At 38.9% G+C, this 19400-nt stretch overlaps 1 protein-coding gene across 1 annotated transcript in view; it reads right to left on the bottom strand.

Annotated features, from left to right (window-relative positions):
- LOC122814993 (oxysterol-binding protein-related protein 8-like) overlaps window positions 1-19400 on the bottom strand; it is a 182931-nt gene that overhangs the window by 116928 nt on the left and 46603 nt on the right. The window contains exon 5 of the mRNA XM_044087247.1: window positions 18330-18618. Coding sequence (XP_043943182.1) covers window positions 18330-18618 — 289 coding nt within the window. The remainder of the gene's footprint in view (window positions 1-18329; window positions 18619-19400) is intronic.

Here is a 19400-nt window from a genome sequence, read left to right as displayed (position 1 = left end):
TAACCCTTCGTGCATCCCCTCTGGTGTTAGCTTTGAACAAAAATAAAACTACAAATGGACAGAGATAGATACTGTACAGCTGAGGATCTAATAGAAGAAACCAAAGGGCATGCGAGATTGACTCCTGAAAGACCAAACCTAGGAAAAATGAAAAACAAATGTCCACACACTGACACAAAAAAGAACATCAAAAATAAGGGGGTGGAGGGAGAAAGTGGCTACTGCAGTAGTGATCATTCGATCATTTACTATGTCAGGTTTACTTCCGCAACTGTACTATGTTAATCATATTGATCACTGCCTCAACTACATGAGTAAATTACTTTATATAACATTTGCCCATCATAAATAAACTACATTTGGGAGGTCCAAAGAAAAGAGTCCAAACGCCCCTGTAGTATGGTCCAGGCAAAGCCTGATCTAAATCTAGAGAAGGAATCAAGCTTATAGTGAATTATAAAGTATGCACAAAGAACCAAGTAGCAGCTTCTAGAATACTTCTGGAATCCAAAGCTTTCCAAAAGCCACAGATGAAGCCAAGGCCCTGTTAGAGTGGGCCTTGACCCTGTATGGAATAGTTTTGTTATGGTGAGTATAGCAAAAGTTAATAGCCTTAGGCAAACATTTGCAAACAGTCTGTTTTGACAAAGGTTGCGTTTTCTTCACAATAAATAAACAATTGATTTGAAGATCTGAAAGATTTAGTTTTATCAAGATAGTATCCGAGTTGTCTGTAGACATCCAAGGTAGGGAGTTTCTCTCTCCTTCATTTTCAGGATCAGGAAAGAAAAGAAGGAGATGGATAGTTTGCCCTAAAGTAAGGATAAAAGAAGGATTAGCTCTAAAAGAAACTCTGTCCCTATGGAAAATGACATAGGGCTTACTCACCATAATAGTCTGCATCTCAGATGCCCTTCTTGCAGAGGTCACAGCAATCAGAAAAAACTTTTTCTATGTTAAGAACCTCAAGTTAGGTGGGTTAGCTGATACAAATGGAACAAGATTTAGCTTCTGTAACACAAAATTAAGATCCCAAGGAAGGGTCACCAGTTTTCTTGGAGGCCTCTTATGCAAACTGCTTTCAAAAACATTTTGACATAGACTGCATTGAAAGAGGATGAGTAGGATCCATAGGTAGACATACTGAAATGGCTGATAAATGAATCTTCATGGAGGAATACAAAAAGGTCATAGAATAGTAACTCACACAAATATTGTAGAACCAGAGAACAACTAGCCCTGATTGGGTGCTGCTATGTTGTTGGTACCAACTAAAAAAATGTTTCCATTTTCTAATATATGATTTTATAGTAGCAGGCTTTCTTCCCTCTGTGAGTACCTGCTGCACATCCTCAGTAGACAAGTGCCTAAATGGAATTAAGACCCTATCAACTATTTATTTATTTAACATTTGTTGACCGGGAAAGTCCGACTAGGTTCCACAGAGCCTGTTTTCAGCGAAGGCCCGGGGAGAAATGCTCCAGATGCATGTCTTTGGAATGTGGGAGGAAACTGGAGTACCCGGAGGAAACCCACGCAAACACAGGGAGAACATGCAAACTCCACACAGAAGGCACCCCAGCCGAGAATCGAACCAGGGAACCTCTTGCTGTGAGGCGACAACGTTAACCGCTGCACCACTGCGCCACTCGCTAAGGCATTCATCTGAAGTTGATTGATGTCAGGCATGAAACACCCATGTTCTTGTGTGAGTAGGTTCAGTCTGTGAGGAAGCTTGTGGTAACTGTCACATGTAAGTCCAAAAGAAGGGCGTCACTATAATGATCTTGGGGATTCCTTCTGAACCTTCAAAAGCTCCCTGGATATTAGTGAAAAGGGTAGAAAAGCATACAGGAGCATTCTGGTCCAAGGAAAAGAAAAGGCATCTGGCTTCAGGGGATTTTTGAATGAAGTCCTGGAACCACACTGCTTAATTGTTCAGACAGAAGGTAAAGAGGTCTACTTCAGGAACTCCCCACAGATGGATCAAATCTTGGAAGACACTCTGATCTAGCTTCCATTCATGGGGTTTTGTCCTGGTGCTGCTCAGACTGTCTGACACTCAGTTTTGCTCTGACAGAATGTAAGATACTTGTAGAGTAAGATTGTGCTGTGAATTTGCACCCCAAGCTAACTTGACTAGTCTGTAAAGGGGATTGGCTGTGATATTGTCTGTAACCACTTCAAGAGATACTGGGGACCAAATACAGTTAAGACAACTGAGTGTCTTGATCATAGCAAGCATCTTCTTGATATTTATGTGCTTGAATCTGTTTTTGGTGTCCCACAGCCCATGCAATTTCATCCCTCCTTAAATTGCTTCCCAAGGAAAATCCACACTATCTATGGTGATTGACTGCTTTGGAACAGGGAGGGAGAAAGGAAGACCTGTATCTGTTGTCTTCACCAAATGATTTCTGTTCTGACAAATTGAAAAGATCAAGGGTTTTGGTGCTGGGACAAACAAATGTCAGATACCAATGTATCTTTCTCATGTGGAGTCTTGCCAAGGGTATCATGAGACTCATAGATGCCATAAGACACAAAATTCTGAGGTATTTGCACACAGTGACTGAAGTCTGAGTGTAAAACTTTAGAAATAAATTTAAATATATATATTTTTCCTGTGGAATAAAAGCTGTTTTAACTGAGGTGTCTAGCTGACAATCTTGGAACAGCATGAGATGAAGAACCAGTGGAAACAAAAGTCTGATCTGAAAGATGAGGAATGACACCCTGGAAAGGAAGAATTTCCTCCCAGTGCCATTTGCAACATTGACAAATGATTTTCAGAACCCATTTGTCTGAAACTGTCTCTTGACAAAGAGACAAATGGAGATCCAGACTTTCTAAAACAAAAAAGGACCTGGGTGGGAGGGGGTAACAAGGTCTCTTGAAAAATCATTCAGACTTGTTAGAATCTCCTTGGTTTGGGGAGGTTGGAGACTTCTTTTTTCAAACCCCCTTGCCATTTCTTCTTAAACATCTATTTGCCTATATTTTGTGGAAATTGTTTATTCTGCTTTTTTTGCCAAAATTGGATGAGAAGATAGAAAATCCCTTGGAAATTTTGCAAAAGGAGGGATGAAAAACTGTAGAGATTCCCTAGATCAACTTGCCCATTTCAACACAGTTTTTGATGTCCTGTGCAACAAAGGGGCCAAACACTAAATCTCTATCCAAAGGTAAATTTAAAATCTCATTTTAACATCATCTGGGAGGTTCTCAGAATGTAGTCATGCAAACCTCCTCAAAACAGTACCAGTGGCTAAAGCCCTGGAAGAAGTATCAAAAGAGTCATACACACACTGTAAACTATGATTACTGGCATGTGCAACAGAAGAAACTAAGTTTTTAAAAGCAGATTTTTCCTCACAAGAAGAAACTGCAGATAAAACATTCCTCATACTTTCAAAATTAGTCAGAACAAACTTTAACATATTACAATTAAAAATTCTGAAAATCAAAGTTGCAAAAGTATACACTTTTTCTTTATACATAGTAATCATTTACCCATCCTTATCAGAAAGAGTAGGATTGAAATTGACTAAGTGCTTAGCAGCAGTGGAATCAACTAGAGCTATAGCTGCAGGGTCAGGTTTGGGAATAGTATATAAACATTTAAGACTGAGTAACATTAGACATTCTATCTTGCTTTTTTAGGGATAGCTGACTGAGTATCAGGAAAATTGCTGGCAGCAATATATGCATCCTCTAAAGCAGATTGAACAGGATGAATGGGTGTAGGATCTCGAAACTCTTTCTGTAGCAACTCATAGTATTTTCTGAGGGATTGAGACACCTTAATGTTCTCCCACTGAAAATGTTTGCACATTCTAGCAATAGTTTCAGAGAAAGAGAAGCCCTCACAGGGAGTATCAGAAACTGAGATTTCCTTTGAGTCTGCATTTGAAATCTGAGAAAAAAACTGAATCTGTCCCATCATCTTCCTGATTAGATTCAGAATCTTGAATGTATTCAGTAAAAGAGATAACCCTCTTTCTTTTACCAAAAATGATGTTACAAGAAGGATCAACAGCCAGAATTAAACCCTGATCTAGACATAGTAAATTACTTTTTGCAAAGAAATTTGAGGAGGAGTAGATACATACTTGGTTTTCTATTTCTTTTTTTACAGAAAAATGTGACTAACCTTATTTCTAATGGCAGCAGCTGTTTCTCCAGGGATGGGTACAGCATTGTGACACAAGAGGGAAGTCTTCCATGTTCCCTCTCCCAGGACCAAGAAGAATGGATCTCCCATGCACACTGACAGGACCCCAACAGCCGCAGTCTATAGTGGCTGTAGCTGCTACATCAGAGGATTCTGAGGTAAAATATGAGTGGTCTGAGGTATAACAAATGGCCAGAGCAGTGTCAGGCACCTGCAGCTGAAGCAAATTGCAAGCCTGCTGTGGTCGCAAAGGCTGTTTGCTTAATTTTATATGTGGCTGGAAGCGGGACTGACCATGGGACAATTAGTCTGTTCCATATTCACGCTGAAAATGGTGTCTCTTTCATAGGGAAGACAAGCAGCAAATTCTGGTAAACACTACCAGTCTTTGACAGAAATACACAATAAAAACCCTTTAAAACACTATTCCAGTCTCACAAATGTAAAATAAACATAATTTCTCCACAGAAAAAATATTTTCAGTTACTTTACACTACTTGTAAACTGGTAGGAAAAATGAGCACCCCATTTAAAAGTACATTTCAGTCTCATGACAGTCCATTAAAACACAACGTTCTTAGCTTTAAAATAACTTTTCTGAAGAGGAATGTGATAAAACAACACAAATAAGAAAATGGAATTTTTTTCCCGCAAAGGAAACCTATCTGCCCAGCAAAGGAACAGCACAAGCTGACCATCGATCGTCAAAAGCCTCAGAGTAGCATACTCTTCAGCAGCGGTTAAGCTCTGAAAGTCTTTGCTGCCAGACTTGTATTTCAGTCAGATCAGCTTGAGCTACCTGAGATTTTGGCTGCAGGTTTGTAAGCTGCCGACTATTACATCCTTGTTGAATATAAACCCTAAGTCTACTGCAGCAGTGATCAGTATGATTAACATTTTATCTTCTCAACTCACTGTCAGAATGCAGTGTGCAACCCCCACTGCTTATATGTTTTAACCTCCTATCTCAAGAATCAAGGATAAAGTCAAACATAATTGTAACAATTAATCAAAATCAGGGATAGCTGTTGTCTTTATACTTACATACTTGCTAGAATAACTATCGTTGCATTAGCATGCTTTTCTGAAGGCTATTAATTCTGAAATTCAATGTCTGCAGTGATTATTTGCTGAATGCAATCCTCATTAATGTACCAGGGAAACCATAAACTTTACAAGGGATAGACCAAAACATGACACAAATAATCAGAGATGTTCTGAAAAGTCAGAAATAGTTCAGACTATCTACGTCCACCCCCCCCCACACATGCATACTTAAAGATGCATCCCCCATATCCCCTGCTAATTATATATACAAACACTGAGAATGCAATACAGTGGGGGAAGGGTAGACTCCCCAGTCCTGACTGTACCATCATCTTTCACGGCAGAAAAGCCAGTATGTTTAATGAGCTGATCAGCTGCACCATCTTTTTTTGCATTTTGAGAAGTCAGCTTGTTGATGGAATCAACACACAAATATATATATATATATATATATGTGTGTGTGTGTGTGTGTGTGTGTGTGTGTGTGAGCACACACACACACACACACACACACACACACACACACACACACACACACACACATATGTAGACACACACATAGAGTGTGATCCTCAATTACGGCCAGTTGTGAGACAGTGACTGCATACTCAGGTGATTGCATCAAATGAATGAATGAATAAATAAATAAATAAATCACACACACACACACACACACACACACACACACACACACACACACACACACACACACACACACACACACACACACTCACACACACATGCACACACACACACACACACACACACACACACACACACACACACACACACAAACACACACACACTTCAACATCTTATCTCAAGAATAAAGGAGAAAGCTAAAAGTAAAACAATGGCAGACAAAGAACCAAAATCCAGGAAAGCTAGCGCCTTTCTATACTTAAAATCTTGCTAAGATAACAGCCTTAGCTTCAGCATGCTTTTTATTCAGGGCTAAGTATGAATCTCAAAATGGCTGTCATCATTATTTACTGTCTGCAATCTCATTTACAAGAAGCACATCAAGAAAAGACATTAAAAAAGGCATTCTGCAAAATGAGGGACAGTTCAGAGTGGTTATTACACCACCTGCTATATGCATACACACACACACACACACACACACACACACACACACACACACACACACACACACACACACATACATTTTATATAGATATAGATATATAGCTATAGATATAGATACAGATATAGATACAGGTTCATAGGTAAGTACTAGGCTAGTTGCCCTTGCAAACCATTTTAAGCCTAGACAGTTTGTCTTTTTGTGCTCAAAATAAACTATCCCATTTGGTTATAGATTGGCCTTACCCATCCCATGGTCAATAATTATATGTTATCCCTAATAAAATTAACTGGGATCATGCCAGATAATTACCACATATATCAGTACCAAACATACAAACATACACACACATGCATGGACGCACACACACACACACACACACACACACACACACACACACACACACACACACACACACACACACACACACACGCACCTAAATGAAGCATTTACCTTCCCTTGTGTTGCAGGCAGTAGCAGGCATAGTGTCTGTAAACAAAAAATTTATAACATATATACATTTAAAAAAAACTTGCTTCTCCACTTGTGGTTCTACATTGGTAATTACCTGCCTCCCTTTTCTGCAAGACAGATTGCTTCAGTCACCTGATACAGCCTGAGCCAATAAGAAACTCTTCTCAATGCTTAGTGTTATAGTAAACAGACACTAATTGAATGTTGTTTTGGATATCCTGAGAGATCCACTGATTGGCAAAGTGAAAAAGTGATGAAATCTACAAGCTACATTGTTTTGAATACAGCTCAGCAAGCAAATTAAGGCAATCTTTTTTTATTTGCTTTGGAGCTCCTCAGAACTGTACTTGTGCAGGGTTCCAATGAGCAATAAAGAAAAACAATCAATTGGACAGCCTATTATTATATTTAAATTAAAAATAATAGTCTTCTAAATCTAGCACACTTTCTTTTTCTTTTCAACTGGGAGGGCTGCAGCCCGGGAGCCAGTATCACAAGCCACCCCTGAAAATAACATGTACAACTCTTGGCCTATCGAGTATAAAAATGTAAATTTGGCTATTTGTAAGTTTGATTTTAATATGTAAGTGGATGGTTTGTTTTCAGAGGGGGCAGTAACTCAGCAAAATAATTTTAAATGACAGGGTACCTAGAAGCACTGTAGCTCTGTCTGTTATAAGAAGCCAATGATCTTGTGAAGTAAGCCCTAATGATATGTCTTATGGTCTGCAAGGAGGGCAAATGCATACATTTTAGATTCAATGGTTTGAAGTTTTTGGGTGTTTGAGGCCAAATGCAGCACATTTGTGGCTCAAGCTATTCATATAGCTGGAGACAAGAGGAGGGTGATACAATAACACAATTTCAGTTTTGAGAATGTTTTAAAAGTGATGGTCTTGATGTGAATAAGGAAGTTAAAGAGAGGGTCAAGAGTTAGTCCAACTTATTTTTCTTTGTTTGCATTAGGAATGATATTTCCTTTTAAATCTTAAGTACGGCTGGTAGTGAAGGGAGTTACTTTGGGGTTGAGAATAACATGATGTTAGGTTTGATGATGTTCTTTTGGCATGAAGCCATTTACATGGGGCTCAGAATTTGCTTTGTAGACCTCACTGAAGGGACTGATGTGTTTTGCTGGCATCAAGCATAAGAATATCATTTGTGTACATTATGATATTTTGATTTGGAAATGACTGAGAACTTGATGCCATCATAAACTCCAGAAAGACATCATGATCCTACAAGAGGGCATGACCTGAACCAATAGCTGGTATAAAACCATGGACTAAAACTAAATAACAAGAAATGTATAATTGTATCCTTCAGCAAGCATGACTCCCCATGCAACTGTCATACTGACAACACACTCCTGCAGTCAATGATCTGGGAATCTGTTGACAACAAACTGTCCTTCGATTACCACATATCCCACTATCATAAGGAAGTCCTCTTTCATTGCACAACGTATATCTGAAAGTAGGACATTTGAGTCCAGGGATGTAATCATTTCACTGTGCTTAGCAGTCATCAGGCTGATCATTTAATATAATGTCCCTTTCAGTACTTACTTGTCCATGCACTTGTCACCACTGGAATGACCACAGTGCTTCCTGACTAAGAAAATCATGCGCTTAAATCATAAAAACTATGCAGACCAGCTCATAACCTTCTCACTCTTCTCTGCAATATACAGACTACAAGGCGACAACCTCTGTCTCATGTATAAAGCCTCAACAGTCGCTACCTTGTCAGACCTATTACACATTTGCAAGTCCAATGGTAGTATAAATATCTGCTCAAGGTATCTCAATCTCTGCTGCAAAATAGATAGAATACGTTGGAGTGATAGGTATTTGACACAGACAATTACACTTCTATGAAATTGTCTTTTAATCCATATAAGGCAAAGTACTTCTTTTACACTATTCAAGTGTAATTTGGATGAATGAATGGGTAACAACAAATTCACCCCAGTTTAGCACACTTGGCCCTCATGGATAGAGGCAACATGTTAAATAGCCCAACATATACTTGTTCTGTCCTTCTCTGGGGTATTTGTAAATAAGATATAAGGGCGAAAAACTACCATGGGAATGCAAGGTTAGGCTTCTTAAGATCCTCACAGATAAATAGTCTACCTGTGAACCTATGAATCTAGCATCACAAGAAGAGATACAGATTATAAAAGTATCTTTCTCATATACTCACGTGTAGGCCTTACTGTTCAGCAGCAGGTCAGAAGGAGCAGCTTGGAGATTCTCTGAAGAAAAACCGAGATCATATTCTCTTCTTTCTCTGATATTTTCACATTCCGATTTAGGAGGCGTTGTTGCAGTCAGATCGATTGCATCCATAAAGCATTGCCCTACAGTGTATAGTAGACCCAGTTCAGTAGAACACTACACTATTATTTTACTCAGTATAATAAAAATTATGCCATTGTGTTATTCAAATGAAATTTGGGAAGCAACCATGCTAGAAGTGCCCACTATGTCTTTTCATTTTTATTTATGCTTTATACCATACAATATGGAATGCGTTTGGACTCTTGGGCTCACTTGCAAAAGATCCCTATAAGTAATCTAAACATGAATACAAAAATTACAAACACAGATATAACTCCAGAGATTCCAAAGTAAAACAGTTTGTTCCATGACAACAAGCCAGTTTTTTGTAAAGATATTCTTATTCTGTTAAGAGATATATTTCCAAATATTAACTTGGCAAATGGTTCTGCATCTTTGATCCAGACAGTAGTAAAGTTAGCTCGCTTTACATGTTTTCATAAAGGGGAGAGAAGCAATGGAATAGGCATAGCATCCTGAAATTAAGGTAATTTTGCATAGCTGTCAACTGTGAACATTTCTGTCAGGTAGCCTCGACATTTCTGCTCACCTAATGTAACTACAGCAAATTTATCAAATAATATTTCTCTTCTTTAGGCATGCAACTCATCCTGTCCCTAACTGCACTATCCAATCTCAAACTGTTCTCATTATACCATCCCCACCCACTTCTGTTCTAAATTCCTTCTCAAATCTCATTCTGCTCCCTCCCCATCAAAACCTACCTATACTCCACACTCTGATCACTGCTCATTGCCTCACCTCACCATACTGCAACATTTTTACTCACTAACCATGATGTTTCCCTCCTGTATCCCCTTATTCATCCTCCTCCTTTCATTCTTAACATCCCCACCAGTACTAATAACACATAAGCACACCTAAACCATTGCTTCATCCTCACCTGTCAACTATCATCCCACTAACTACTCAAAACTTATTTCCCATAAATCCATTCCACTGTTGTAGCCCCAAAATAATAAAAAAAATGTCAGTCCCAATGTCAAGGTAATACTTCTACCCATCTCTGCTAAAAATGTCATAATAAACAAACCACCTTTCTCCACCATACATCAGTGTGGTGGCATCCAACCCAACCCAGGTGCCAACCAAACCACAAACCCAAGAATACACCCTAAAAGTTTAAAAATAGTCACTCTAAATCTTAGAAGCATATTCAACAAAATCACATATTTTCATGCCTGGGTGACTCAACACAACCCAGACATCTTAGCCACAATATAGACATGGCCAAAACCTGAAAAAAAGATGCTGAAAGACTACCCTCCTGGTTACAGTATTATTAGGCTCAATAGAACACATAAAAAAACAGTTGGAATAACTATAATCTTCCCAAATATGCTCAGAGCAACTCCCTATACAGGTACAATCCCAAATTTTGGAAAAGCAGAAATCCTAATCTCATTCCTAAAATTTAATAGAGCCAAAAGAATATGCATTGCTATGCTGTATATTCACTCAGCACAGAACATTCCAACACAAACATACTATCCTGGATAGCAGATGAAATCACAAATGAAATTATCCTCCTGGCTGATGTAAACATTGACTGGCAGTCTTTATCTGCAAATTCAGCAAGCAAAAGCATGTACTTCTTTGGAATCACTCAGCTTATTAATACAGCAATAGGATATGGCAACATAACTCCCCAGTAATCTATTCTGGACTGGATTCTGGTTACCAAACCATCTAATTTTACCTCCACAGGTACCCTAAGTGACTATCTACCAGCTTATACCCACAGGAGTATTACACAACTAACAAAGGAACATAAGCTCAAAACTATCCATAATCTTTCCAGTTTCTCCAAAGAGTATTTATTGAATCTCTGAAAGCATTTAAGGGAAGGCAAGAACTGATCAATTTATGTAATTTTGGATTATATTGTACAAAAGAGTTTCCCTCAGATTCATTGATTTCTACACTAAGTGTACACCATTCCGAGTGAACAGACAACACAGGCATAACTCACACCTTCTTCCTCGTAATTTTACTTTTCTACTGATTTTCTTGCAGCCTTAAATATTGGGGGGGGGTTCATAAAGGTTATCAGAAAGTAAAGACTACATATACACTTAGTTTAGTCTGAGTGACTAGAAAACACAGAAAATGTGGTAGGGACGCTTTGAATACAGATCGTGCTCACTTAGTGTAGGTGATAATGAATCTGGCCCAGGTGATGTACACTGTTTGTCAATGTGAACAAGTTAATATGGTTTGTTTTCTTTATATAAATGTAATTTTGCCTGTGTCACAAGTGATAATGCAATAATTGTGTTTAAAAAATAAATGAAAAGGGGAAGCATTTTTGTGATGGACAGCCTGGGAGAATGTTTAGGGAATTCTGTGCATTGATTAATAAGCATGCTAGTGTCTGTGATTTAGACTTGATGCAAGAGTTCTGGTTTGTTACAAATAAACATTTCATGTAATCAGAGAGTATAGAAGAGTGGGGTTTGAAGTGAAAGTTAGTGGTGGAAGTGAGGTAAAAGATGTAGAGGAGTTGTAGTTAAGGTCTAGAAGATCTCATGACAGAGTGTGCTTGTGAAGGACACAGGAAGCCTTTCCATCTGTAGAAAACTGGCTATCTAATGCCCAGTTATTACTCAACCCAAGCAAGACTAAACTCCTTATCTTCCAACCCACTAAATCTAACCCAATTATCCCCACTTTAATATTCTAGCCAAAGACAATAGCATCATCTCCCCAACAGAATACACCAAACTACTTGGTGCTGAGATTGATAACAATCTCAGATTTAACACACATTTCTCTTACCATAAAAAAGATTCACAAAAAACTAGGTGCATTGTACAGAAACAAACAATTCCTCACAAAAATAAGCCAGAATTTCTGCTGCCAATTCCCACATAATCTCCACTTTACTCTACACCTCACCTATACTTACCTACCTCAGACAAACAAACCTAAACAAGCTCAAGGCTTGCTACAATAAAATTGCTAAGTTTTCCACTGGTGCATCTTATCGCAGCCACCACTGTATCTCACTTAGAGAACTTGGCTGGCTTGAAGTCCCTCGACTTCTTCACCTGAATCAACTCTCCCTTGGCCACAAGTTTGTAAACCATTCTCTTAAAGTCCCATCCCTTCAAAACCTTCTCCAGCCCTACTGCTCTACTAGACCTCTATGCTCCAGCAGCAAAAATCTACTTCTAGTGACCAAACCCAATAACTCAGTGGGGGAAGCACTATTCTCCTGCATCATATCCAGATTATGGAACAATCTCCCCCATCTATAACCACACTACCTTCTTGCAATTACTTCAAGACTGCACTTAAAAAGTCTCTGGTTATGCTCATGTACCAATCCTGACTAGTAACCCTCCTTTTTACCTCCCCTTCCTCTCCCCTCCCCTAGCCACCATGCCTCACACTGTGTGATCATTGCATTCCTTCTTCTGCAGGCTCTGGCTCACCATTTACCTTTCCCTTCCCTCCTCACTCAATCTCACAGACCTGTTATAACATGTTTAACTACCTCACTTCATCTCATCTCCAAATACATATCCAACTGACTTACACCTAGCTTCCTCACTACGATATATACTACTCAGTCAGTCTCCTCTCTTACTCATATATCTTCCCCTTCCATCCCATTAGCCCTTCTAGCTTGTTCCACCTTCATGTAGAGCTTCTGCTTTATATCTCTTTGAGTTTAGTGCAATACTTCTATATAAGATTTAGGTTTATGAGTTTAGAACAGTATCTGTTTGAGCTTAGTACTATCTGTATATACATCCTACCTTTGTTCCTAGCCTTTAGCTAGATATTGGTATATCTGTTCATTACTATGTTTCATATTGTATGTATAGCTAATGTTTGCTACAGTATGTATTATTTGCTATTGTATGTATATTCAGTTGTTCTTCATGTACTCTGCTGCTCATTTATTTATTGTACTGTGGAGCTTTTCTCCCTGGGTCTCCACTGAAAAAGGACCTGTGTCCAGTTGAATTTCCTGGTAAACAAATGTATCTAAATAAAAATAAATAAAGGAGGTATCAAGTGTAAGTGACTAAATATGAGAGTCTGTTGAGGTAGGAGATCGGGATAGTTGGATGCTTGTAAATCTTCCTACAAATGAACCTGTGCCTTTAGGGTAATTAGTACTGAGGCCTATTTATCTGCAGGTCTATATTAAATCAGCGAATGCTTAAAATACCGAATGCTGATTTATCAACCCTTTAAAAGCAAAACCTTGAAATCCCGAAGACACGGAACATCGATTTTTTTCTCAGGGAAAAAAAAAGTCACTGGACCGTTTTCAGAACTTTGCCATTTCCTCCACTGTGGTGTGATCTCTGAGTTGGTATATTTAAGTAGGGGGTGTGGGGCACAGCCCCCACATCGGAGGGGGTGTGAAGCCCCTCACTTTATTTAGTGTTTTGAACTTTTTTTTTTTGTACTGTAGAACAGTGATTTTTTTTCCCTGGGAAAAAAAATTGCTGTTCTTTGTCTTCGGGATTTCAAGGTTTCGCTTTTAAAGGGTCGATAAATCAGCATTCGCTATTTTAAGTGTTCACTGATTTAATATAGACCCTTATCTGCAATACTTTATTGAGATAGAATAGTTTTAGTGCTCTAGAAATTATGAACTATGCTTTCTTTTTAAATGGCCGGTTTTCATGCTCTCTGTATTGGTGGGTAGTGTGTGAGTTCTAAGATATCTGGTATAAACGGAAAAGTTATAAGGAATTAGCTAGTTACATTGTGGTTCTGTGAATTACAGGTTATCTGAGATAACTTTGTAAGTTATACTTTGTTATCTAGTTAGTGGACACTCTTATGGCTTATTTAGTTATAAATTAATAAAAATAAATTATTTAACCCTTTAGGTTTTTGCATCAAGGACAGAGTTGCAACAGTAATATATTTGTACATATGCATGTTTGTGTCAGTTGATCTAGAGTTCCAATAAGTATCTGTTTGTTAAACAGTAAAAATGAAAGCAGCATAAAGCAGACTGGGAAGCAAATAAGCCAAGGCTTTGTTTTTTCTACCAATGTCAGTGAGGAAAGGTTCTCCTCCATACATTGTGCCAAGTTTTTGATGTTTTTTTTTTGTTAGCTTGAAAGTGCAGAATGGATTTTATGTTTTCTTCAATAATGATGCCTAATAGTTTATAGCATGCATATCTAGCTCAAGTTTAGTGTTGTTTGCCGATATAATGGAGAATAGCTGATTGCTGTCTGAGTGTATGTTGGATGTAAATAAAAATTAATTTTATTTATTTAAGTATTCAGTAGGAGTCTGGAGTGGTTTAACCATGACTCTGTTGCAGAAAATAACTGCCCTGTTTTCAGTTGTAGTTACTGTACAGTGGAGACTGCACAGATCAAGGTGACATTTTCTGTATTAAGTATGAGGCTGAAGCATTTACATCCATTCCTTTCCTGACTAGTAAACTCCGTGAATGGGGACAGCTATTCATGGGACTGGTATAGGAAATGGATGTAATGTGGTAACATTGGATGTATGGATGTCTGATTTAGGAGATATAGCAGATTTTTTTTGGGGGAAGCCCCTGTATCAGGGGTGTTGGAAAGCTCCTCCACAAAAACACTTTCATTTTGCAGCAGGCAGTTTGGAACCTGTTGTTATAGAGTTTCAGCAAGAAATTAATTTTGACATTACATAGGTTTGCTGTTGCAGTCAATGACATTGTGACAAAGAAGCTAATAATGTGCTTCCCTGCAAAAGACATGTAATTAGAAGTAACTGAAGTGACTGGAGTGCTGGTGGATGGTTCAACAGTTATTGCATTCTCTCTGCTATAGCCAAAACTGACATCCACAAAAATGTATTCAGAACCAGCCATCTCTTTTGCTTCCAATATTATTCTGGATGACTCAGACAACAGGCTCAACTGACAGAACCCACACTGTGAATGTAGCAGACTCCAAATTCGACTTCAGACCAGTGACAAGTGGAGTACCACAGGGTTCAGTCCTGGGTCCTCTCCTATTTGGTATCTACTTCTCTGAAATACAGGCTAACACAGAAGGACTTTTGCTAATGAAGTTCACAGACGACGGCAAACTAGGAGCCATAATTGAAACTCCTAACAATGTGGACATCCTGGACATCCTACAAAAGGGCCTCACTGAGACAGATGCCTGGTGTCAAAGCCATGGCCTCAAGCTCAATGCCAAAAAGTGCATTGTCATCCCTTTTGGTAAAAACTCTGTACCATAAACTATCACATAGGCGGTAGTCTACTTAACAATGAAAGTATGGTAAGAGACCTTGGAACACAGGTGGACAGTAGTCTCTCCTTTGATAATCACATCACCACAGTAGTCAGGAAATCCTTGTATGTGGCACACCTCATCACAAAAGGTTTCTCATCCAGGAAAAAAAAAAGGTAATTTTTCCCCTCTACTCATCACTCATTAGACCCATTATAGAGTACAATGCCCCTTTTGGTATGTACCTCACAAGGCATCTACAACAACTGGAAAGGCCGCAGAAATACTTCACAAAGAGGATTATTCAAACAGATGCCCTATGCAGACTATCTCAAAAAACTCCAGCTTTACTCCTTCGCATATCGCCTACTCAGATGCTATCTCTGCCTAACATACAAAGCTATGTCAAACCCAGAGCTGTTAGACACGCTCCACTTGAAGAAATCCCAATCCCTCTGAGTTACAAGCTCTAGGGACCTAAACCTTGTCAACACAATAAACAGAACACGCTGGAGGGATAGATTCCTGTCCCAGTGACTTCCCATACTCTGGAACAAACTACCTATCTATATCAAACAAAGCTCCTCATTAGCACTCTTCAAGAAAAATCTTGATGATTGGATGGGAAATAGGAAATTCACCCCAGGGATCACTTCTGTGGCTCTGCTCGACAGGGGCACAGGAAAATAATTTTCTTGTGTGGCGAAAGCCAGGGTACCTTTTTGGCTAGGCTTATATAGGCCCTAGGGCCAATAGCCTAGTACCAACCTATGAACCTATGAACAGAAACAACAATGGTACTTAATCAGCAGTGGGATCAATCTATGACCTAGATGAAGATATTAAAACCAATGGTGTTTAATTTTAAATGTCTTTAGCAGTGAGGTCCGCAGTTGCTCTAAAGTACCGCTGTTTTTAGAGTGTCCATTGCTGGAGCACTCTATTTTGTACAGATGATTGAATATTTTTTTGGCTTATCAGCATTTGAAGTGGTAGTCATCCTTGTTTCCTCACTCTTCTATAGCCGTTATTTTCTAGCCTTCCTCTTCCTTTCTGTCACTACTCTCATTATGTCTGAGTTGTCAGACCTCCAGTGCTTGGAACTCTCATTTCTCTTGGACTTTTTCTGTAAATATTTTTACTGTTTCTTGGTGAGTGATGAGGGCCAAGCTTTTAAAGTATCCATCTAGAAGCTTTGTTAAACTTAAGACAACTTTCATAAAACTCAACCTTATGTTTTATAACACGTTTTTGTATTTCAAAGAATTCACATTCTCTAGAATAGACTTCCCATCCATGTGAAGCAGAACCCTTTCCTAACCCTATTCAGGAGTAACCTGGACCATTGGATGGAAAACTGAAAATTCATTCCAGGTCTGGTACTGATTTCTCTGATGGACAGAGGCAACCATTAAGTCATGTCCTTGGTAACATTCATCTTTTAGAATAGCCTGTATGACACAATAACTCTTGGGATACATTTGGGTTGCATGGCTAGGCTTATAAAGGTCCTAGTGGTCATTAGCCTAATATACACCTATTACCCTATGTTATGACCCTAAGGAAAACAAGCACTGTGCATGTTCAGCTGCAATTTGTCTACCCAAAGCGCACATTTATTGATCTAAGGGGAGAAAATACAATCTGAGCTCCCTGACATCTAAATTAAAATTATTCACTTCTCTGAAAAAACTGAATGGAATTTGATTTTCATCTGAAAAAGAATAAAGAAAAGGAATTGTAAGCTGCTATACTGTAATATTTCTCCAGAGTGAGTTGAGGGGTCACTGGTTTCTTTGGTGGTCAAAAAAAATGAAGGCAGTGCTGAGCAAAACAACACAAATATGGAAGTCCAGTGCCACTTGCAACAGGACCTCTGATGTAACCACTCCTACACTGCTTTTCACAAGGAAGAGAAGCAATAAAAGATGCACCCATCTGGATAACAGAGAAAAAAAAGTGGGTAAACTCAAATGTTATACTAAACTGTTACAATGGGGAAATCTATGTCTTGGCACATACTAGAACATAAAATCTCAACACAGAAGATTCATGGATTCTGTATGGTTAATATTTCTTAAAACTCACTGGCCTTGTCCCTGCTCTAACCCTGACTGATATCTCATTCCCCTTCTTGCTCTCTCTACACTTCTCTACTCCACTGTTCTATGTCGCCTACCTGTAATAATGATTTCCTTCATAGTACTGAAAAAAAAAATTATTTACAATTTAAAATTTATTTTTTTATTTTGATTGCTCTCTCTCTCAAATGTTTGCTCTCTGTATTTGATCTTCGCTTAAACCTACTAAAGGACTCTGTACAAGTGTATCTGACCCTCAATGTAAATAATCTACTGTAATTCATTTGACTATTACTGAATATTGTATTCATTGTTACTGCTGATGCTTGGAGCTTTTCTCCTCGGGCCTATACTGAAAATGGACATATATCCAGTTAGACTAGCCCGGTCAACAAATGTAACATAAAATAAAATAAAATAAATAAATAAAAATATATTTCAGAGCATCAAAGTTGGATAAGTCACACTCTGGGTGCTTCTGTTTTGGTTTGGAGGGCTCAGATAAAGGGAAGGAGTCATTTTTTATGTTTTTTTTCCTTACAAAATACAGAAGGTGGGTTTATTATTTATGCTAGGGTGAGTCCTGAAACAGAGAGTGAAAAGCCGAAATATCGGACTTGTATATAATAAGTCTGAGATGCCATTTCTTGGAATATTCCCTTTTTCCAAAGGTATGGCAATCTCAGAGTTAGTGTATATGGTGTATATATGGGTTCATGTCAAACCAACGACATGTTAAAATATCGAAAATCACTACAGCGAAACGAAACCATCGACAGTTGAAAACATCGACAGTACATGTATACACTCAGAGTGGCTTGAGAGCAAATAAGTTCATAGAGTGACAAAAAGTGTGGAATAGAAGGTAAGAGATTCTGGAGACAAACTTACCAGATTCGGAAAAACAAATACCAGATTCCAAAAGCAGAGGCCCCAGGAGTTGGGTGAATCTGTCCTTGGCTTAAATTGTCTGACGAGGTAGAATGGATTACCTTGAGGAGATCTTCCAGAGGAGGAGTACCATGAAGAAAGGAAAACTCAGAAAGAGAGGAGGTCAGGCCGACTTGAAGAGCCAGATGTTTGAAGGAGACCCAAGAGAAACCATGAAACTGGTTGTGTGATGAAACCTTTTCTTTAGTGGAAGAGTTGAGTCCTGAGTAGTCTTTGGTGAGAAGTGATTCTGTCAAAGATCCAAAGAATAGATCAGTTTCCTTTTTGTGCCATGCAGACATGCCTGCTGGCCTACCAGTGCTCCTGTGCTCCTGCCAGAGGCGAAAACCCAGGCTGCCCCTGCTAGCTGCAGGCTGAGCTGATTGCTGCTTGATGTGTGCCTGCTGACACTTGGTGTTAATCAGAATGTGTTGTTGATTTGTTGTTGATTTGTTGTGTTGTTGTGTGCTTGTCAGTGCCTGAGACACTGCCTCCAAGAAGTAACTCCTTGAAAGCCAGTAATGCAAAATTATCCTGCTAACAGTTCCTATGCCATCTCATGTTCCTGTTGTCTTGGCCAGGCCACTTGTCTTGTATTAGATGAGGCATATGTCTTGACCTGTTGCCATTCTCTGTCCATGCTCTGTGAGTCTCTTCTCTGGTCTGAGGACTCTCCTCCTTTGGTGGTGTGATATTCCTGGAGACCACCATTATTGTGACACAGTGCTCAATATATTAAAATTCCTTTTCTCCAAAAGTTATTATAGTGCTGACAGTGTCCATTTTTTAATGCATGAATTGCAGCATCATATGCAGTTTGGCCAGCAGAGTCCTATGCAAAACTGAGATGCCATGAACCCTTGATAGGAAAAGACTTGAAGGTGCAGTGCGGACAGACATGACTGAAGAGATAGTTGGAAAAGTAAGGGAAAGATTTGTTGGGTGTAAAAGGCCATCTGGGGATCAAGGAGAGAGAGTGTTCAACACCCAGAAAGCACATGTCTTGAGAATACCAGAGATAGAGAGTAGTCG

Source organism: Protopterus annectens, chromosome 11.part0 (assembly GCF_019279795.1).
Source record: "Protopterus annectens isolate FY-2018-M chromosome 11.part0, PAN1.0, whole genome shotgun sequence".
In the NCBI taxonomy this organism is placed as follows: Eukaryota; Metazoa; Chordata; order Ceratodontiformes; family Protopteridae; genus Protopterus; species Protopterus annectens.
This window is presented reverse-complemented; position numbering and strand designations above follow the sequence as displayed.